This window comes from Vombatus ursinus, unplaced genomic scaffold, assembly GCF_900497805.2.
Source record: "Vombatus ursinus unplaced genomic scaffold, bare-nosed wombat genome assembly UNPS02014818.1, whole genome shotgun sequence".
NCBI classification, from domain to species: Eukaryota; Metazoa; Chordata; class Mammalia; order Diprotodontia; family Vombatidae; genus Vombatus; species Vombatus ursinus.
This window is the reverse complement of record NW_020954596.1, coordinates 5,646,529-5,669,731: the sequence shown is the minus strand read 5'-3', so window position 1 is coordinate 5,669,731 and position 23,203 is coordinate 5,646,529. Positions and strand designations below refer to the sequence as shown.

Genomic DNA, 23,203 nt, shown 5'->3' with positions numbered 1-23,203 from the left:
GCCATAAAGTTGCAGAAATGAGGGCTGTTTTTACCTGTGGGGATTTCCAAGTTCAGAGAGTATTTATGTGAGCCAAGACCATGGCTTCTTATAAAGTCTTCCCGAACCCCATCATCATCAGAGTCATCGTCGTCGTCATCGTCATCATCATTGTAGTCGTCATCGTCATCGTCGTCCTCCTCCTCCTCCTCCTCCTCCTCCTCCTCCTCATCAGAATCATCTTCATCTGCACATTCCCTGTGATCTACCTCCTTTGGCTCTGGAGGTCTCGACCACATTGGCCAATCTCTGTTTCCAACCTCTTTCAGGCAGAGAGCTGGAGGAAGTAAGTCTTTGCTGCAACAAGGCTGCTCCTGGTCATCAGGCCTCAAGCCAGATGCTGGGTATGTGATTGCACCATTCAAGGCCCCCGCCAAGGCTTCTCTGTCTGCCCTAAAAGCCCCAGCTGCCGCCGCTCCTTCCACCATATCTCTCATGGTAAAATCAAAGGGCATTAACAGTCTGAAGCAATTCTCCATCTCTGTTAGGCACATTTCAATTTCTTCAGACATTTCTGCCAAAAGACAGGGGAGGTATTTTTAGTGCTGCTGGATGGGTTAGTAAACACCAAAACCTCAAAAGCAAATCCATACATACAGCCTCAGCCTCCTCCCTTAGGAGGGAGATGGCAAACTCTTCTATATCTGACAAACAATGCTCCTATATCCGCCAGAGGAAAGGTTTACTTTTCAGCACCAAATAAGCTGGGCTGTGATGGGCTGTAAAAGTGTTCTATGTTCACAATCATATTCACATATTCTCTTCTCTCCCTCTGTCTCTACCTCTCTCCCTCTCCCTCTCCCTTAAACAAACACACACACACACACACACACACACACACACACACTCTAAAAACAACCTCTCCCACAGTGTATTCTACTCAAACCCTCAGTGTGTTTATCAATGATGGCTTTTTAATTGCTTAATAAACCATAAAGAACAACAGATGGATCTGCAAGGTTATCCTCAGAGATGACACTGGGTAATGATGCTGCAGTTCCTAAAATGTATGTTGTTCTGGCAGGCCATTGGTCGATCTATGAATACCAAGTGAGATGTCACGGCAGAAATAGCTTTGGTAAAGTTCGCTGTCGGCTTAGAATTATTAAGGGACACTGAATTCCCAATCCCAAGTTGACTTTTTACTTACCTGAGAAAAGAATAAAGGTCCTATGAATTATTCAACACTCTCATCTGCTTCGTTACTAGTTCTCCTTCCTGCCACTTTTCTTTCTGTAATTGGCCAGTTACTTCAAGTGAAGAAATCACTCCCTGGGGGGAAGGGAGAGAGGGAGGGACGCTCTCTGATGCTGTGGGGTTATTAGAACTTTTATCTAGTGCATTGGTTTCTAATTGGCTAAATGATCCTTGGGTCAGTGTTTCTCAAAGTGGGGCCTCTGGGCCACAAGACGCCCCCCCCCCAGGGGTTCTCCAGTTAACTTTCAGACAATCAAAATGCAAGGGCAGATCACACTATTGTCTAGGTGAGGATCTCAAAGAGCATGGAACAAATAGCTCTATTTAGGAAACTCACCAACCAAGCCCATGGTCAACTCAAATAAAATGCTATCTCCAAGTCTTAATTCCGAACCCAAGTCAAAAAAGGAAGAGGACAGTGTGAAAAGGGAGGTCTCACAGAATTGCAGAATTACAAAGGTCTTTAGAGGGCCTCTAAGTCCAAACTCTACCGGAGTAGGTATCCCCTCCACAAATTCCCCAAATGAGTCCTCACTCAGCCTTCACTTGGAGGCCCCTAATGATACAGAATTCACAATCTCCTAAGACAGATCACTCCACTTTTGGACAGTTCTAATTCTTATAAAGTTCATCAGACTGAGCCTAAATCTGCCACCCTGTCCTTTGAAATAAAGAATAACAAGGTCTAGTCCTCATTCAAATACCTAAAAAGTGTTAACAGTTAACTTCTTACACCCAAGTTTTCTCTTCCCTAGTTCCTTCATCCCCAATTCTTCCAACTTATCCCCTCAGTCCATGGTTTCCTGTCCCTTCACTATCTTAGTCATCCTCCTCTTGACCTGCTCCAGGTTTTCAATGCCTTTCCAAAAACACATTACCCAGAGCCAAACACAAGAGTCCAGGTGTGGTCTGATCAGGACAACGGAACAACAGGACTACCATCCCTAACCCCAGTTCTGGGCACTACAGAACACTTTCTTAAAGGAGACAATTGTGATAGTTCCGTCTTGTTCCCTCTCCCTCTTCTCCCCCAGACTCCATTTGCCAACCTCTCAGCACCTGCCTGACATTTTCACGTGAAATGTAAACTCTGTACTGGCCAACAATAAAGCAGACCAAAGGATATTGACCTAGAAGAAAGTCTTTGACAAATAAGAGTGGATGGGATAGATAGCTCAGAAAATCTGGCCATCAATGATACAAAGACCACAATCCAAGGAGCTTAAAGGCTTTTTACTAGAGCAGGGCTTCTTAACCACGGAACCACAGCCCCTACCCCCCACCACCACCCCTTCAAGGTCCATGGATAGATTTCAAGGGTTTCAGGAACTTGAATTGGGAAAAAAAATTACATTTTTATTTTCACTAACCTCTATCTGAAATTTAGCACCTCCTTCAATTACGAATTTTTTTTTTAAATCTTCTGAGAAGGGGCTCATAGGTTTCACTAGCTTGCCAGAGGTGTCTATTACACACGAAAAGATCAAGAACCCCTATCTTAGGACATCTTTCCTTAGGAGCAAGGAAAGGACAAGGGCATGCTAATCTGGCCAAGTCTGAGCAAGGCCACTAGATGGCGGAGGAGAAAAGCATTAAACTATCTTGATACCATTGCTTTCCAAATTTGCTGAACCATCAGCACACAATCTGGCTTTCTTTTAGACTTCATTACAGAATAGTAAATATAAGCACAATAATGTATTTATTATCATTAGTATCATTAAATAATGTATATTTGCAACTCTCAAAGATTTGTTCTGAAAAGCAATGCAAATGTGATTATCAGAAGGGAAGGGAATAAGCATTACTCCAGCACCTACTATGTGCCAGGTACTGTGCCTTATAAGTCCTTTACAAATATTATTTCACTGGATCCTCACAACAACCCCAGGAGAAAGGGCCTGTTATTATTTCTGTTTTACAGTTGAGGAAAATGAAGTAAACAGGAGTGACTTGGCCAAGGTCACACAGCTAGTATCTGAGGCTGAATTTGAAGTCAGGTCTTCCTGCCCCAAGGGCCCATGCTCCATTGACTAAGCCACCTAGCTGCCTCTATCAGGAGCAACCTCTCCCTCTCAGAACTCCCAGAAACACACTTTCCCTTACCTATCCTAGGCCAGGTCCAATATCCTGCCTTTGGTTGAAATTAGTGCTATTTATATCAGGAACCAGCTTGGAGTCCTCAAAGCAAAGACCCAAGCTCTACAAGGGTAAACAGTGGCACTGGGGGGAATACCACACTCTGTGCTAATATCATCAGTTAACTTCACTTACACTTGAAGGAGCCAACCACTAGATAACCCAGCTAATGCACATCCAGTGCCTCACTCGATGACCCAATAAAGAAGCCAAGCTTAAGAACTGATCTCCTTATCTAACAGACAAGGAAACCGAGGGTCAGAGATGATCAGAGACAAGCCCGAGGTCACACAGTCAGTGAGGGACTTCATTCCATGCTGTAATAGGCACATCATGGGCACTTTATAAATAGACACTTTTTGGACATTTTTCTCTTAATGAACATGGCTTTCAGCAACTTGCCTTGCATTTCTTTTTCTGTTCTTTTGGCCCTTTCCTTATAAATGCTTTCTAATCGTTTTTGCTTCTCCTCGTCCCTTTTTCTTTCAGCCAAAGTCCTGGCGCTAACATCTTGGAAATCCACCTAGAGAAATTAAAAATAAGTATTAGGCTTGTCTGTGAGAAATGTCAAAGAGTTTCAAATATAAAAAAAAAAGTTATTTGCTGAAAAGAAGCTTAGATATCAAAAACAAAAATGTGCATTTAGATACAGCCCTTTATGTTAGCTATCTAGTAGCACGTCCACACTCATTGCCTTTCGATCTTCACAACAGCCCTGGGAGGTGGAGTACTACTCAAGTACTATTCATCCCATTACACAGATGGGAAAAATGAGGCTTTGATTTGCCTGGGCTGACATGACTAACAAGTAGCAGAGACAACCATTAAACTTAGGATTCTTTCCCCTCTCCCACACTGTCTCGAATGTCTGTAGTTTCGAATTTAAGATCAATACATTATAAATCTATTAGAAATATACAATAATTCTAGGGCTTTACTACTGATAACAAAGTGTGCAGCTACTTTAAAAAAGAAAAAATTAAAAGGTTCCAAGCACCAAAAATGAGAAAGCTAATGGCACTGGGATAGGCATAGTCTCCTCGACAACGATTTGGGAAATAAGAGGTTGCCTAAGAGGACAGAAAGGGTTGAAGAATGTAGGCTGGCATGGCTCAGATGAGAGGCTCTTCCCCCCGAAGAAGAATCAAAGGTGCCGCTCTTAAAGGAGGCAAGCACCTTATGAAGGGAAGAGCACCAGATCTGGACTCCAAAGCCCCAAGTTCAAGTTTGTGCTTGGGTCACATAACCAGATCTGTGGCCTAGACCTCAAACATCAAGGCCTGAAACACGAGATTTTTCCCATGGACACACAAAACTAAGAGAAGCAGACAGAGAAAGCCACCTGGTTTGAGGGTAAAGTCCCTTCCCTAAGCTTCATGGCTTAGCCTAGCTGAGGCTTTGCATGGCTCTCCTACCTGCCCTCCTTCCAACACAGCCCCTTCTACAGTTACAATGTCAGGACCAGCTTCAGAAGCACCAGGCCAGAGGTATAGGCTGGTATATATGGTGGATACAGAGGGGGGAAACCGGTTGGTACCCTCACTAGAATACCTGGGGCTGTGGCTGCTGCCTTCCTACTCACACAATTCAACTTTCTACTTTCTTCACACGGTAGTAATGCATGCCACAGCATGATTTAAAATAGATCAAGGAATTTTTGATTGAGACTAAAGAAAAGACTCCCATAGAATGTCAGCCTTCCGATTACTTTGTTTTAGAATTACCTTCACATAGTATACAAGACTAGGGGCTCCCCATGTCTTCTCATGGATCCCAAAGAGTTGACTATCTGCTGTACCCTAAGGAGTACTGGGCCTTTCTAACTCACCTATAGCTGAAACTTCCTCTCCCCCAGTGTCTCCGCCTACCAGAGTATGAGCTCCCTGAGGTCAGGGGCTGTCTTGAGTTTCTATTTTTAATCAAGAGCTTAGCCCAGTGTTTTACACAGAGTTACCACTTAATAAACGCTTTTTCATTCAGTCAGTCATTAAGACTGTTTTTTAATCCAAGCTTTGACCAGAAGGAGCCATTTAACTTAATTTCACTAACAAATACAAGAAGTTCCAGGTGGGTGGTAGGAGCTGCCACTGATCTATGATGCCATAAACTGCTTTCTGTGGTTCCCCCCTAGAGAATTATCCCACAATAAGCTTGTGGTTCCTTCAGGCCACAAAAGTGACTTCAGCTTACACAATAAGCTAGTCAAACCCCTAACCTTCAAGAGGCCAATGTCACTGTAAGAATGGCAAAGAGAGCACATGATCCAAAGCACATTCTCTCAGCAGTAAGTGCCCAGAACACTCAATCCAACAGTGAAAAATATTTACTAACATCATGGTGACTTCATGGTACAGTGGACTGAATGGAGGACTTAGAGTAGGGAAGGCATGTCTGTTTTTTTTTTCATGAATTCAGATTATTATTAACAATAATAATAATTAGCATTTATGCAGTGCAAACTATGTGCTGTGCACTGTGCTAAACATTTTTTTACAAATATCATTTCACTTGTTCCTCACAACAACCCTGAGGGGCAGGTGCTATTATTATCCCCATTTTATAGATGAGAAAACTGAGGCAAAAAAAACCCCATTAAGTCACTTGCCCAGGGTCACACAGCTACTAAGTATCTAAAGCTGGATTTGAACTCAGGACTTCCTGATTCCAGGCCCAGTCTCAGTTTGGGTTAAATTCGAGCTTTGTTTCTGAAAGGCTGTCAAGCAGCATGCTAGAAGGAAAATGGTATTTTAGGACAACTAGGGTTTTTGTTAAGCCCAGATGCTTTGAACATTATAATTATGTTGCTTAAGCTACAATAACAATCTTCCATTCCTCCCTAAGATGGAAAGTTCCTGGTTTTTTCATGTTATAAAATTCAACAAACCCGCCTAACCTATTATCTTCTTTTCCCTTCCTTAATGGGATCTAGCATAGAAGATCGAGGTCTCTAACTACTTCTGAAAGCTGAGGATGATCGACTTAAATGCTGATAAATGTTTAATGGCTCCATTACATTTTTCACAATAACTTGGATGAAAGGATAGGTGTCACAAGTACATCAAATCTGCGGATGACACAAAGCTGGGGGGGATAGCAAACACATCAGATAGCAGAATCAGGGTCCAAAAAGATCTTGACAGGCTAGTTATAAAGAAAAATTCCTCTGGATTAGAGTTATCCAAAGAGGTATGGACTGTCTCAATAGGTAATGAGTTCCATGTCACTCAAGGTATTTGAGAGCAAGATGGATGACTACTCTCCAGGGGTCTTGTAAAGAGATTCCCATTTAACTACAGGCTGTACTAGATTGCCTTCTGGGATCCCTTCCAGCTCTAAGATTCTAGATTATAAGAAGCAGCTTGCTGCAGCAGAAACAACTTGGAGTCAGGAGATCTGGGTGCCAGTCTTGCCTCTGTCACCTAACAGCACAAGTGACCAAGGGACAAATCACTTCATCTGACTGCAACCCCTAACTGGTCTCTATGCCTCCAAGCAGACCTGAAAGTGATTGTTCCCTCCTGAAATCTTCCTAAGATTATTTTGTCTGGCCCTCTCCTCTATCCTATCTCACAGGACAGAAGTGAGGCTCACTGAGCTATTGTTTGTTTGAAAGTACTATGTAAATGTCAATTATTACTATTATTAAGCTCAGTTCTTATGTACATGTGCCAACCAGGTTTCATGTTGTTTAAGGGTAGGGAATATTTAATTTTCCATCTTTGTCTCCCCAGGGCTTTGCCCATGGTAGATGCTCATTAATAAGTATTTGTTGAATTAAATTGAACAAAAATATTCCCAGACAACAAGCAGTCTACAAAACTCAAGATGGCACGTGCTAGGAGAAAACAGCATTGATTCAATTTAGCTTGTCTGGAAACAAGTCAAATGCCTCCCCCTCCCCCACTCTTGCCTACATTCCAAGTTCTCTTAGTAAATCAAATAGTAACATTTTCTAATTCACAACACTTGGAAATGAATAACTGCCCTGGTGGTACAAAAAAGAGTCCAGTCATTGGTCAAGTGCTGACCCAGCCATGAAGGTTCCAGGGTGTGAATAATTCTAAGAGCACAGGCACAAGGTGTTACTGCATATTATTGAATAAGTCCCTTTTATAATGTTTTCAGTTCAGATTATTCATCTCTATTTACCTGTAAAATGGGCTAATAATGTTTCCCTACTACCCAGAAGTATAGTAAAACTTGAATAATTGAGCCTTGTAAAATATGTGATGAAGTATGTGATTCTCCTGGTGAGAGTAGTAAAGAATTGCAAATATGTCACCTCTCTTAAATCATCAGGTGATAAAAATACTTGTTGCTTTGTCGGGAGAAAATCAAACAGGAAAGGCTATGGCCTCAACCTCAAAATCACACTTCTCTGCTTAATAACATATGTGGTCATTTAAGCCAATAGAAGGCGTCTCTTCCAGACTCACTCAAGGTGTGTTTGGGTAAAAATTTTATTCCAACCTCTTACAAACACCAAACTGAAAACTGCTTCATTTATCATCTAGACAGTGGACTCTGTCATCGTTTGTTTAAGTGGTTCACTACAGGCTTTAAAAGAGACTGATCTGAAGTTTGAAGTTAAACAATAACAACAACAACAAAGAAAATTAAATGGAGATTTTAAAAATGTTCATTCAAAAGACAGGAGAAAGAGAAGTGCTCATTGGGATATGACCTTCAGGATTCATTATAAAATATTTATAACGTACATATGGCCCCCAGGTGCCATAAGGGTCATGGAAAAAGATTCATTTATTCAAGCTATCCCATCCTCTTACGATGATAATCATCTTATTTCTTGTTATCCTTGCTCATGTCTAGCCTAATATAAGGAATGGAGAATTCATATGAAGCTGCCTGATCCTGGGATTTAGACTTGGAAGAGAACCCAGAGATTATCTAGTCTAATCTCTCCATTTTACAGATGAGTAAACAGGTCCAGAGACACATAGTCACAAAGGTTCAGAGACAGGACAAGAGTACATGTCCTGGGCCTCCAAATTCAGTGCTTTTTCCAGCACGAAACAATTTCATACGCACCATTCTACTACCTGAAATTTTGAGAGGTTCCAAAAGGTATGCCAAGCAACTATCTTCACTATAAACCACATCATAGGAATAAATCCCATGCTTTAAAGAAAATATTCTATTACGCCACACTCTAGCATGGCCAATAAGTAACAATAGAAACATCCACTAAATGGCAAAGAATTGGACATTGAGGGGATGCCCATCAACTGGGGAATAGTTAAACAAGTTGTGGTATATGATTGCGATGGAATACTATTGGACTGTAAGAAATGACAAGCAGGATGCTTTCAGAAAAACCTGGAAAGACTTACATGAACTGATGCAAAGTGAAGTGAGCAGAACCAGGAGAACACTGTACACTGTAACAGCAATACTGTACGATGATCAACTGTGAATGACTTAGCTATTCTCAGCAATACAATGATCTAAGACAATTCCAAAGGACTTATGATGAAAAATGCTATCCACCTCCAGAGAAAGAAATGGTGGAGTCTGAATGCAGATCGAAGCACACTTTTTTTAAAACTTTCTTTATTTTTCTTGTGGTTTTTTAATCTGTGTTTTCTTTCACAACATGACTAATAAGGAAATATGTTTTGCATGACTGCACATGAATAACCTAAAAAAGAAAGAAAGAAAAGAATATATTGTACAGGAGTGATGCTTAAGAATATTTTATGAGTGCTTGGTTTCATATTTCTTGATTATAAATCAGATTTCCCAGCATAAAAAAAAAAAAGAAATATCCACTAAAGTCCTCCTCTGATGTCTCATCATGACGTGGAAGTAATCTGGAGCTAGAGGAGACTATCAATGAAGCACATCTACCAAATGGGTCTGGAAACACATAGAAGCTCCTGCAAGGGCTAGCCTTGCTAAGTGTAGAAAGACTCATCATTGGACAGATGGATAGGGGATAGATTTTGAGGATCACAGGAAATCATTAAAACCCACACTAAGGCACGAAGGGGCAATAACCGAGAAGCGGTATCAACACTGATGACATCATAAGCATTTGAAATATTGAAGTATAAATGGCCACAAATGCTATATGGCTTGGTGGCAAAAATGGACCCTCATTTCTTTGTGATTTTATGTTTCGTTTTCATCTCTGCTCTGAGACTCTGATCTCAAATTAAATACTGAATCTTGTTAGAGTCAATGTGATGATAGCTACTATAGCAAATCGCTGGTTTGCTCATTCTTTAAATTCTGAGTACTGCTTGTATGAATTACAACATATATATTCTGACTCTCACTGACATAAAGTCTTCCAGAGTTTCAAATGTTTAACGTTCTACAGTTCCAGCCAAAGTCTTTGATGGAGGAGATTGCACCTTTCTGCCTCTACTCATTCTCATTGGTCTTGAATGGATTTTGGTCACCATCTACTTAAATCTGTCTCTCCATTTCATTTTAGGTGCCACTTTCTCTCCCTTCATCCAATTTTCTTCAAATTTTCTTACAGCCTTGTGTATGTCTCCACTTTGCATCAAATTTGTGGACATACTATAATCCTTCTATTAGACTATAAGCTCTAGGAGGGCAGGCAGTATGTCATTTTTCATCTTGGCATCCCCAAACCAAGAACCATGCTTTGCACCTATCAGACTCTTAAAAGTTGTTGAATTGAAGTAACTTTCCACTCTATTTTGTCTTTCAGATTAAAAAAAAAACTACCTAGGAAATTAAGAGCAAAATAACCCTACCGTACTCATCTTTCTCTACCCTCCTTAGTATTTTTATGCCTGGCTGGAGGAGAGCATGCCAGGGAGATAAGAGTTAAATGACCATCTTTTACTGTAAGATGCACAACCTGAAAAAAATTCTAAAGTAACCAGCTTGAAGAGAGAAAACAATAAACAGGAAGCACCACAGCAATTATCTTACTCCATTAGACATCCGAGTAGTTTGCTATCAACAGACCTCTGTCTTGTGGGACACAGGCTAAGGACCATCCCTGGAGTTTCCAAGAAAGAAAAATCATACTGTGTCTTCCATCCCAAACCCCTCTGTTTTATACAGGTGAAATAATGTTAAAACCAACAGCCCAGGTAGCCGGGAAGGGGGAAAGTAACAGAAGTGGAGCACGAGATTGGGGAGGAGTTGAAGGTCAAGGGGACTGCAGGGTTTCCAAGGTGGCTGTATGTGGACCGTGGGGCTTTTCTGTTCCCTCTGCCCCTTTCCAGCTACCTCCCTGAGTCACTGCCTAACTGTCAGTTAGATGAGGTTCAAGTGGGGTGCAAGACCATACTGGCTGTGACTAGGAAATACCCTTTCTGAACCCTTCAGAGTAAATCAAATAACAAGAATTCCTACCCAAAACTACAGAATCCAAGATTATGTGGAAAGGCTAGTTAACTATATTTTTCTACTACATTCACAGGCAGCTCCATTACACATAGAACATTTACACAACAGATATATCTGCAAGCAAGCCCTGCCGCCTCGCCAGAGACCTGCCCCGGGGGCTGCTGTGTGGCTTCCACAGGCTCCAGAAGCAAACCTGGAGGGGAGAAGGAAGGAGGCACATCCTCCTTCTCTACCTCACAGAAGAGTACTCTAACAGTTCTTCCAGCTGCTCTATGTTATTAATTGTGACAACACCTCGGTGCAGAAAAGGCAGAAAACATCGTTCTCTTTTTATAACTGAGGAAATTTAAGGTAAGTCATGAACTGCCCCTATATTTTGCATATTTCCATGGTAGGAAACATTACAGCAACAGAATACACAATTGACAGTGTTATCTCTATGATTTTATTGAAAATTTCTTTAGATTTATACTCTAATAATTATGAGCTATAAATGATAAAATAAGTTGATCACATTTTCAGCCTACTGATGTTATAATGCTCTACACATAGATTTAAAATAAGTTACAAAAAAGTTAATAAAACATACATGACTGCTAGGAAGAAACCTACTCTCTACTACATCCCACTGCCTTTCCAAACAAGAAATGGGTCCAGAACGGGGGTACCACTGCCCCAGGGCTAATGTAAACCCTGCAGAATTCAGGAACTGACTACTCTTCTGCAGAAACCTTTTTGGGATACACTGATGTTTACAAATGAGGCCAAAAAGCATTTGTTGAAAATAAACAGTAATTCCACGGAACAGAGAACAATCTCCTCAGGCATGGGAAAGTGCAATGAATACTTGCAAATAATGAAAATTATTGAAAATTTCATCACAATATCAAGTTTTTTGCTTATAAAGGAAAAAACTGAAGAAGTTCTAGTTCAGAGTTGTGAAACAAACTATTTTGTAAATCACAAAACATTAGAGAAACATGAAATGCTATGATGACAAAGATGATGCAAAATACCTTTTTGTTATGTTTTAAGAAATGATATCCAAGAGAAAGCTTCTTGTAGGCATCTCCATATTTCTCATTCCATTCTGTAACAGATTTGAGGGCAGCTTTCTTCAGTTTCTGGGCTACTTCTTTTGGGGGTGGGAGAGGCTGCTCACAGTCTGTTTCCACTGTGAGTTCCAGGAATTCTTGGAAGTTGGAAATAATTAATGTCCGAAATTGATGTGACCTGGTAAAGAGCTCATCCACAATCTGAAAAGCTGAGAAACGTATCTCAGCATGTTCTTGATTCAATTGAGTCATGAGTAAATGGTAAGCATGACTGATATGCTCCTCTGAAGATCTGTTGAAATATTAACAATCCTTAGCCAACAACACAAAGCCTGAGAAACAAATTGATTTAGCATTTTCCCCTAATTTTAAGTAAGCCTTCTTTATATATAAATAGTATATAACTTTAAGCTAAACAACTCAAGATAAGTACCCACATCAATCAATAAGTTTTTAGCTCTTAGATGTTTTTAACGAGATTCCTAGGCTGAAAACTGTGTTTTCTTCACACATTCCTAATATTTCTAAGGAAAGTAATTTTCTTTAAATTATGAGAAAATTATCATTCTTTGAAACCTCAGGCGTGGAGCAGGAAGGGACTCCACAGTTACATATTAGACATATTAACCACAATGCCAGAGAAAGTAGGGTAACCAATCCTTTTAAAGGGTGATCCAACAGGTACTTAAATTCATCTGGAAATAAAGATCTTAAAGAAAAAAGAACAGCAAAATCTCAGAAGAAACAAAATTTCAAGTAACCCAAAGGTTAATGGAAGCATGCACAGAGGGTATAAGTAAGCCACAGCATATTACCAAGAACATGCATGTGAGAAATGAAGTCAAAGCAAACAAGAACATGTATGTCTGGGGAAAGATGAATTAACCGTGCATTATGAATGACAGCCAACAGACAGAGGACACTGGGTACGCTCCATATGTTAAAAGAACCAGAGGAATGCCTTCAGCATCCTGGGTGATTCTTCTGTGAAAGATTTACAGAAACATATGGTTAAGTATCACCCAATATGCAAAGGATTGGAAAAATTGTGATCAGTGGAAGGAAAACTAAGTAAGTAAAGAAGTTCCCCATAAAGAGAAAGTCCAAAAGAAACCCAGCATTTTATTAACAACATTAGGACACTAATACCTCACAAAAAGAATTTGGTTTCACTTCCCACCCCACCTTCTTTCTTTCTTCCTAATTTTTGGCCCAGCAGTGAGATGAAGATCAGAAGTGGCTATGTGGAAAAAAGAAGAGAAGACAGATGGAGATATGTGTGGTTGGAAGTAGGGCATAAATGGAATGGGAGATGGCTGTCTAAGGGTGCAGCCACGGATGACAGATTTTCTCATTGCTGCACAAATGACCCCATTCCTTCCTGTCTTCTCTGGCACATTGTCCCCTCTATCATTCCTACTCTTTCACTTATCTTCAGTCTCTCCCTGTCTATTGTTTTATCTACTACTGCCTACAAACATGCCCATGTCTCCCCCATCCTCAAAAATCCCTCACTTGATCCATCCATCCCTGCTAACTATTGTCACACATCTCTCCTCCCCTTTGAGGCTAAAGTCCTTGAAAAGGCTTCCACTTCTTTTCCTCTCACCTTCTTCTTAACTCCTTGCTGTTTGGCTTCCAACTTCATCATTCCACTGAAACCGCTCTTTCTAAAGTTACTGGTGATCTCTTACTGTCAAATCCAAAGGTCTTTTCTCAGTCCTCATTCTCCCTGACCTCTCTGCAGCCTCTGACACTGTTGATCACCCTCTTCTCCCTAGGTTTTTGTCACAGTGCTCTCTCCCGGTCCTCCTCCTACCTGTCTGACTCCCTCCCCCCCGCCCCAGTCTCCTTGCTGGATCCAAGGCATGCCTGCTAATGGTAGGGAGTCCCCAGGGCTCTGTGCTGGGCCCTCTTCTCTTCTTCCTCTATACTATTTTGCTTGGTGATCTTGTCAATTCCCATGGATTCAATGATCATCTCTATGCTAATGATTCTCAGACCTATTTATACAACCCTAACCTTTTTCCTAATCCTCAGACTAGCATCTCCAACTGCCTACTGGCTAGGCTGATCTAGATGTCCTCTAGAAATCTTGAACTCAACATGTCCAAAACTGAGCTTATTATCTTTCCTCCCAAACTTGCCTATTACTATTGAGGGCACCACCATCTTCCCAGTCACCCAGGTTCACAACCTATATTTCACTCTCAGATCTTCAATCTCTCACCACCACCCCCCACCACCACCACCCCCATACCAATTTGTTACCAGGCCTGTTGATTTTACATTTCTAACATCTCTCTTTCATGCCTCCACTTCAGGGGCTCCCTATAACCTACAGGATCAAATATAAAAAACTTCGTTTGGCATTCTAACGTCTTCACGCCTTGGCCCCCTTCTGCCTTTCCAGTCTTCCCACATACTGTGAGATCCAGTAACGTTGGCCTCCTTGCTGTTCCATGCACAAGACACTCTACTCCCTACTCCAGGTATTTTCAATGACTGTCTCCCGTACCTAGAACACTCTCTTTCTTTATCTCTACCTCCTGGATTCTCTGACTCATTCAAGTTTCAGCTAAAATTCAACCTTCTCTAAGAAGCCTTTCTTGATCTCCCTCAATGCTGTTGATTGTTTCCAATCAATCCTGTCTAAGTCTTATTCGTTACATAGCTATTTTCATGTTGTCTCCCCATTAGACTGGGAGTCCCTCAATAGCAGCGACTGTCTCTTATCTCTCTTTGTATCCTTAGTGCTTAGCACAGTGCCTGGCCATCCCATCCATCCCATAACTCCCTAACCATAGGACATACTTGCAGATTTTCTTCACTTCCTTCAATTTTTCAGGATCCAGCTGTGGTTCTCCTGAAGTGGTGAGGTCCTCTACTAACTGAGAAAGCTTTTGATCCATATCTGGAAAGCTGCAACAGGAGACACTAAATCGTGACATGGTTCTTTTAAAAACAATTTAAAATTCTTCTGGGAGTCTGCTCTGTGGAAAAGTATGAAAGTCCAGGGTTTTCAGTGGTTAGAGACTCATCTGAAGTATTTACCCTTTTCAGAACAATTGATGGAAGCCCAGAGTTTGAGAACAGGAAAAACTAGATTTCAATTTTGACTTGGAGACTGCCTCTGATTTAAGCTATTTGCCCAGTTCTATATGTGACTCTTAAATCCCTCCAGCTGTGAAACAAAGCTGTACCCAAATCCCAAGGGTGCTATAAGTATTAATGCTTGCAAAGAATTCTGAAGGTACAAAGTACTTAACTATTATTCTGTTCTCAGAACACCCATTTTATCTGTTCGGAAAACAAGCACATACTGGAAAAACCTATAAAGGAAAAAATAATAAAAAACCCCTAACAAACAGGTTTTTATTAGCTGCTAGTGATATCCTATATTCCCCGAGGCATAGTGCAAGATGGTCCACATACAACTGGAGAAGCAATTTTAGAAAGGAATATACAACACCGTACATCTCTCTAGACACCCCTTAGGAGATGGCGGACCATTTCTGATAAACAGTGATATCCCATTGCCTTCTACAGTTTTTGTCTCGTGCCAGTTACATTATGAACTGGTAACACCGAATTTAACAATGACTTTGAGCTGCTGGGTAGGTGCAAAAAAAGTCATGTTAACAAAAAAAAAAATGGAAACAGCCTACATGACTAATGACTGGGAAATGACTAAATGAACTGTGGCATATCAATGCAAAGGATTATTATTGCGCCATAAAAGGACAAATATGAAGACTATAAATGAATATGGAAAGACATCTGAAGTGATACAGAGAGAAGAAAGCATTCAGAACAAACATACTGTCTATATAAAAAGTAACAGCAACAAAATCTGAAAAGTACACACACACTAAAGAGACTAGAAGCAAATAAGATGAAGGGAATTGTTATTATTGTGATCATTTTTCCCAGATGAGATTCTTAATGGGAACAAGAGCCAATACAAGTTATTACTGTGAATCAGCGCCCACCCCTCCCTGCCAAAAAAGAAAAAGAAGAAGAATCCAGTCTGACTGCCTAGAATAAAAGGGGTTAGGAGTCTCCAATGGAAGCTCACGATAGGTTACTAGGGTTGTGGAGGGACAGGAAGCACAATCCTGAGCTGCCAGCATGTATGCAGCATACATTTAGGTCTTTTTTTCCTACAACAAAGCAGATTTGAACCAAAGGAGTTATTTATAATTTTATATTGAGTTTGATTTACTGAAGAACTGGTATCTGATTTTGTGTATAGATTCTCAACCAGGGCTGCTGTTTTGGGAAGTGCCTATGAATTGTTATGAGGGTACCACTGAAAAGATTTTAAACAATGCTACAGATTCTTAGGAGTTAAATGGCTTGTGAAGCAATAGGATTAAGGTATTCAGAAAGGAAGATGATGTCACTGATGTCTTTTACTGCCTGATATCTTGTAGTCTTCCCAGATCCTCAAAGAGGTACCTGGAAAGGCAGCTGCTTGAGTATTAGCCATTAAACATTTTCTAAGCAGGATTTATAGACTAACATAATGTCCTTCATAGAGAAAGCAGGGTGAAGAGTAGATCACATGTGAAAAATATTGGACAGTATCCCAACGCCAGAGAGGCAGGAGTTCAACCCAGGGAAGAGACTGTCCTTCAAATGTCCTAAGGAGGCCACTAGATAATAATGTCATTTTCAGGAGGACATGACCATGAACTGGTTAGAACATGTGACAGTATATAGTAGTAGTGAGGGACTACAGCTAAGAACAGCCTGATATACACTCTGATGATATAGTGTCTTGAAGTTATGGTGCTTAAGTGTTGGCTAATTCTGTTTAGCCAATTTAGTGGCACTGAGAGTGCAGACAACTCAAATGTGACATTATTAACTGCCTTGCAAAAGGAGGGATAGAAACCGTCCAACTCCGTCATAAGTTTGGAAAACTATCACAGAACCCATGATCACAAAGTGTACTGATCCACCTAGCAGAATGGCCAACATGACAAAAAAGGAAAATGATAAATGTTGGAGAAGATGTGGGAAAACTGAAACACTGATGCATTGGTGATGGAGTTGTGAAATGATTCAACCATTTTGGAGAGCAATTTGGAACTATGCCCAAAGGGCTATTAAAATGTGCATAGCCTTTGACCCCGCAATAGTACTTCTAGGGCTACATCCTAAAGAGATAACACAAACAGGAAAAGGACTGACATGTACAAAAATATTCATAGCAGCTCTTTTTGTGGTGGCAAAGAATTGGAAATGGAGAGGATGCCCATCAATTGGGGAATGGCTGAGCAAGTTGTAGTATATGAATGTGATGGAATACTATTGTGCTATAAGAAATGATAAACAGGCGGACTTCAGAAAAACCTGGAAAGACTTGTATGGTCTGATGCTGAGTGAAGTGAGCAGAACCAAGAGAACGTTGTACACAATAACAGCCACGTTGTGTGATGACTAATATTGAAACTTAACCCTTCCTGGCAATACAAGGACCTAAGACATCTCCAAAGCCTTGTGATGGAAAATGCTATCCACATCCAAAGAAAGAACTATGGAAGTTGAATTGCTATTTTTTTTTCTCTTCTGTTGAGTTTTGTTTCCTTTTTCCAATGGTTCCTCCTATTGGTTTTAATTTTTACTTACAACCTCACCAATGTGAAAATATGTTTAATATGATTGTAAATGTATAGCCTATATCAGATAGTGTGCCGTCTTGGGGAGGGTGGTTGGGAGGAAGGGGGAGAAAAATTTTAAACTCAAAAGTATATGGAGGTGATTATTGATAAATCAAAATAAATTAATAAAAAAAATAAATAAAAAACAAAAAAAAGTGTAGTGATCCCCAGAAAGTAGGTGAACTACAAAAGGATTAACTCAAGTGCCCAAGGGGCATTAAAACTCAAAAATAAACATTAGACTTGACCTGCTCCCTGCCGCCCAGGCTCCTGTGTGCAGCCCTTTCTTGTAGCTAGTCATGACACATCAGAACTTTATCAAAAAAATGTTTGGACTCCACCGAAGCCCTACTGTACTCAGGTTTCCAGGAGATATGGATAGGATGGGTAGATAGAGGTACAATGTTTACAAAATCAGAAACAAACAAAAAAAAAGGTTCAGGTTCAGCTACTTATGCTTGCAAGCATCATTAATTAGCTTTACCTCTGGTTATACAGAAAATGAAACATCAGTCTGGTTGTAAACTGGGGTATTTGACAATAGAATACATGGATTTCCCATGTTAACTTTTAGACATTTACCATACTATGAAATAAAGTAGTATGTAAAATGTAATTATTAATGTGTTCCAATTCAATTGAAATACCTTGTTTTTGTGTTTTTCAGGTTCTCACAACTTTGATCTATGTGGCAAATCCAGCATTTGCTTTATAATGCATCTGGTGGATTAACTGTAATTACCTCTAATATAAAATGCTCAAAAATTTATGGAACTATCAAATATTTGTAAGTCTAGGGGAACTGAGTGGTATCAATAAATATCTTGACTTGCTTAAAAACATTAACAGGAGGCTCTTGAATGGAGGGGATACTGTAAATAAACTGCTATTGGTGCACCGACAGTTACATGAGTGCTTTCAGCTGCGAAGAAATTATCCAGTTGACCAAAGTAGAGGCAGACCATAAGGCAAAGTACTCAGCAGTGATGAAAACAGGCCTTTTATGAATCAAAACTACCCAATCAGGTGCAGATCACCGAGATTAGAGCTAGGTCTCACCAAAATGCTTCAGCCAATTCTGCTGGAAACTGGACTGATACACAATCTCAGAGATGAGGAGGTTCAGGACGAGGAGACAAGGCTGCACACTTCAGGGATGGCACCTAAAGAATCTGACCAATGAACTATTCTGCTACAGCCTTGAACAAGATGGGCACAGGGAAGGTGAGTGCTCTCGAGAAGAAAATCTGGCTGTGGTCATCCAGAAACTGAAGTCCACCAGACTGACATCAGGAAATAGAGATGGGGGCTGCTGTAAGTCATAAAAAAAAAAAAAAGATTAATCCCTGCTCCACTAGCTTTGTCCAGATTCTTTGTTAAATTTTATATATTTATATAAACTTTACACACACATATATAGTTAAACTACAAATAATCTGGCATTTATATATTTATGCATTTATTCCTTATTTTGCTTGTTTTGTTGCAATTGTTAAGTTTATCATAAAAATTAAAAAGTCATGCCAATACTCACATTCTTAGACACAAAGTAATCAAACAATATTTTTTCAACTCACAAGTTATGTAGTACGGCTTTAACTGAGTATCAACAAAATACCAGACCTTAAAAGTCTCAACTTTTTCACCAGAAGAATGAGATTGGTCTAGACCTCTGAGGTCATTTCTAGCTCTAAAGTTCTCTGAATCTATGATTCGATGAAATTAGGCAAGTCCTTTCCCTTCCCTGGGCCCAAGTATCACCAACTGGAAGAGAAGGTAACTGAACTAAATTATCTGGTCCCTCCCAACTCTGACAATCTATGATTAGATGAGATACAACATTCCCATACATAAGAATGGCTGTCAACACAAGAAATCCTTTCTCATTATAGTAAGGTGATGTATTCTCAGAGTCTCCAGCGGCAACTCAAAACCCAGGTTTACAAAGAAACAATATTACTAATGGTGGTTACTTAAGTTCCCAAGCTATGTTCTATGTTTGCAATAGTATCACTGTTCTAGTTCTGTGTGTGTATGTATATACATATACACACGTGTACATATGTAAAACATGTTATACATACATACATATGCATATGTGTATGTGTATACACACACACACTCTGCACATATACTGGCTCTGGCATATGTTGGCTTTGCAATCCTAAGCAAGTCACTTAATTTCTAGGCAACTTTCTAAGTTAGTATGTATTAAGCCTCTCCTATCTGTCAAGTGGGGGCAGCTAAGTGGCACATTAGATAGAGCATGGGGCTTGCAGTCAGGAAAGCTTATCTTCCCAAGTTCATATTTGACTTTAGATACTGACTAGCTGTGTGCCTGGGCAAGCTACTTAATCCTTTTTGCCTCAGTTTCCTCTTCTGTAAAATGAGCTGGAGAAGGAAATTGAAAACCACTTCAGTATCTTTGCCAAGAAAACCCCAAATGGGGTCACGAAGAGTTGGATACAACTGAAATGACTGAACAACAACTATGCCAAGCACTGTGCCTTTAAGCAAAACACTAGGATACAAGAATTGCAAAAAGGCAGTCCCTTCCCTCAAGGAAGTCAGTCAATAAGTATTTTTTAATCACCTACTACGTGCAAGGCACTATGCTAAGAACTAGGGATACAAAAAAGAGGCAAAAGCAGTCCCTCTCAAGGAGCTCACAATCCCACGGGAGAGACAACAGGCAAACAAATGTGTACAAACATAAGGCTCTAAGTTGCAGAGAAGGTGCCCAACTTTCATTGGTAGAGGGAGTTTCCTCACTGGCAATTTTCTATAGCAATTAAAACACAGGTCTAAACCCCAACCTTATCCCCATCTCCTTCTTGTAACCCATATTATCCAGAGTTCGGAACCCCAGGACGTTATAAGAAGAGTGTGATATATTTCAAGAGGTTGGAAGATATAAGAATGTCACACAAAGGACAAATAGGAAAAAAAATTAGAACTGAAAACAAAACATGAAGCTTTTCTAAAACAAGAGGGAGCTGGAGAGTTTGAAAATATGGTTACTTGTGCAGCAAAGAATGATAATAGGTATACACAGTCATCCACAGCTGGAATTGAAGAGAGAAGGCATGAAGGGTGCTAGAAAGTGCCCAGAGGAGTGCAAACAGGATGGTGAGGGGGCTTGAGTCCACATCATATGAGGACTGGAGTTAGGGATAGTTAGCTTTTCAAAAGAGAAACCTGTGATAGCTAGGCCATGGAGAAAGAACCAGGTAGAAGTTGGAAAGAGGCAAATTTACCCTTTGGGTCAGGAAAAACTTCCTAACAATTTGAGCTGTCCAGAAATGGAACTGAGCTGCCACAAAAGGGAATGGTTTCGCTTTCTTTAAAGGGCTTCAAGAAGAGACAGGATGTGATCGCTTGCCGAGTATGTTACAGTAGACATTCATTCTAGTATGAGTGGGACTAGATGGCTGCTGGACCCTAGACTGATGTGCAGCTTTCTCACACACAAGGAGGTTCAGGATTAGCAGACAAGGCTGCCCACTTTAGGGATGGCACCTAAAGACTCTGACCGATGATAAAACGATAAAAACCAATGTTCAAAGTCCTCTGCAGCTTTAAAACTTTACGAGTGTGTGATGTGTCAGTGGGAAGATTCAAACTCGGGTCTGCCCGGCTCCCCTTTCAACGGTGTTTCCACGTATGTGCTGACAAAGAGACAGAAAGATAAATAGCAAACAGTTTCTGCTCTAAGAGAGAGGTGACATAACATTACACGAAGCAGAATTAGAAAAGCAGCTAGGAAGGTTTTCTGTGGTCTCACAGAAAGCATTGTCCCTCCTTATATTTCCTTTAATTATACTTATTCAAGACAGCCACCACAGAGGACGCTCTATGGACAGTGAATTCTGGGGGTCCCGGGGCTGCGCCCCCTGGGGATGGGGCAAAGAGGGGTCCTGTGATAACGAGCTCCCCGGGAGGGATCCTCAAAAAGGGGCGAGGCGCTCCTCTGGGGTCACCAGGTTAGCCCACTCTGATCTCCGGGAGAGGTCCCCTCCAGGGTCTCCTGGCGACCCCCAGCCCGGGGTCCTGGGCGCTCTCTGAGTCCGCGTCCCAGACGCTTCGGGGTTGATGGATCCCTTAGAGGCCAGCCCTGCCCCATAGTACAGAGGAGGAAACTGAGGTCAGGAGGCTGGAGGGGGATGGGCCGAGGACAGAGAGAGAGTCTGAGGCTGAGCAAAGTCTGCCCCCGGAGCTCGAGACCCTCAGGCCGCCCGCCTCCTTCCCCGCCCCACCTCTCTACCTACTCTACCCCGGTCAAACGTCAAGGCCAATGGCGCCCCCGCCTCCTCCTCCCGAGAGGCAGCCCAGGCCCGTCACCCCGGCAACTGCAGCACCTACCGGCCGCCAGAAGGGCCGCGAGACCGGCCTCAGGACTACTTCTGCCGCCGCCACTGCCGCCGCCACCAACGCCGCGCCCCCTACTTGGCCACGCCCCCCGGAAGTCGCGTCTATCCGGCCCGCCCCACCCCCTCGAGGGCGCGACCCAGAGCCTGAGCAACCCTTACGTCATGGTTCCCTTCAGGCCTGACCATTGGCTGAGCCCGGGCAGAAGGGGTGGGGTCAGGGTGTAGGAGGGGATGGGCCTGTCTTGGATGGAAGGGGGCAGGAAGGAGGAGACCAGAGAGCGGTGCAGTGACGTAGGCACGCTCTTTGCGTGCTGCGTGGGAGGAGACGCGAGGCGATCAACTAGAAGGTCTGGACAGAATTAAAAAAAAAAACCAGTACGGGCGGACCCACCAAGATCTTAAAGGAACAGTACAATAAACCCTGAACTACAGCCCTGCTTCCTTTCTCCATAGGTTCCCTCCAGTCAAGTCAAGTCAAGTCTATCCAACAAGCGTTAATTCAGCATGTCAAGCATTGTGCTAAGCGCTGGGAATAAAAATACATCTCGCAGGACCTTATTCTAGGGATTTTCCCCAAGAAGAAGAGAAGAGTTATCATAAAGCCTTAATAGCTGCTTGGGAAAACTGAGAGTTTTCTGTGACTTATCAGGGTCACCCAGCCAGAAGGTGTCACAGAATCAGGGCTTGAACCCAGTTCTCCCTGATTCCAAGGTCAGCTTTCTATTTACTATGCCAAGCTGCCTCTACATTCCCACTTTACGGACGAGGAAACTGAGACCTAGAGAGGGGCACTAGCCTGTGATCACACAAATAGTGTCAAGAGTTGGGACTGAAACTCAGGGTTCTGTCTCCCTACTGGAAGGGCGGGGGGGGGGGAGGAGGAAAAGGGGGAGAGAGGAGGAGAAAGAGGAGGAGGAGGAGGAGAAGAAGAAGAAGAAATAAAGAGATACAGAGAAACATACAAAGCAATAGAGAGATACATATACTTAAAAAGAAACAAAGAGATAAAGAAAGATACATATAGAGAGAGAAACAGAGAGGGCAGGAGGGATATCTGTGTGTGCACGTGTGTAGTTTTGCAAACCTTAAATAGCTATTTAATACCAGTTATTTATTACCATTGATGTCAACAAATAACTGCTGTATCCGATATCACTAATAGAAAAGAGAAAAGCCAAGTGCTCTACATGACGACTGATAGGGAGCAAAGGGGCTGGTTTTCTGTAAGAGGTGACTTTTGAGTTGAGCTTTAAAGGATGGTTAAAAAAAAAAAGTGCATTCCAAACATAAGGAACAGTGTGAGCAAGGGAAGGGGAGAGTGTGTTCCAAGGGCAGTAAGTAAGTTTAGTAAGTAATGGAGATTAATGTGAGGTAAGGCTAG

At 41.5% G+C, this 23,203-nt stretch overlaps 1 protein-coding gene across 2 annotated transcripts in view; it reads right to left on the bottom strand.

Annotated features, from left to right (window-relative positions):
• Positions 1 to 21,888, bottom strand: part of UVSSA (UV stimulated scaffold protein A) — a 105,202-nt gene extending 83,314 nt beyond the window's left edge. Inside the window, exons 1-7 of one of the 2 annotated variants that reach the window (XM_027836649.1) lie at positions 21,815 to 21,888; positions 20,710 to 21,120; positions 18,512 to 18,764; positions 14,598 to 14,705; positions 11,745 to 12,075; positions 3,778 to 3,898; positions 35 to 553 (exon numbers count right to left, since the gene is read on the bottom strand). In XM_027836649.1, the coding sequence (XP_027692450.1) occupies positions 35 to 553; positions 3,778 to 3,898; positions 11,745 to 12,075; positions 14,598 to 14,695 (1,069 nt within the window). In that variant the 5' untranslated portion in view covers positions 14,696 to 14,705; positions 18,512 to 18,764; positions 20,710 to 21,120; positions 21,815 to 21,888. The remainder of the gene's footprint in view (positions 1 to 34; positions 554 to 3,777; positions 3,899 to 11,744; positions 12,076 to 14,597; positions 14,706 to 18,511; positions 18,765 to 20,709; positions 21,121 to 21,814) is intronic. The other variant, XM_027836648.1, reaches the window with a different exon arrangement.
• Positions 21,889 to 23,203: the final 1,315 nt, after the last annotated feature.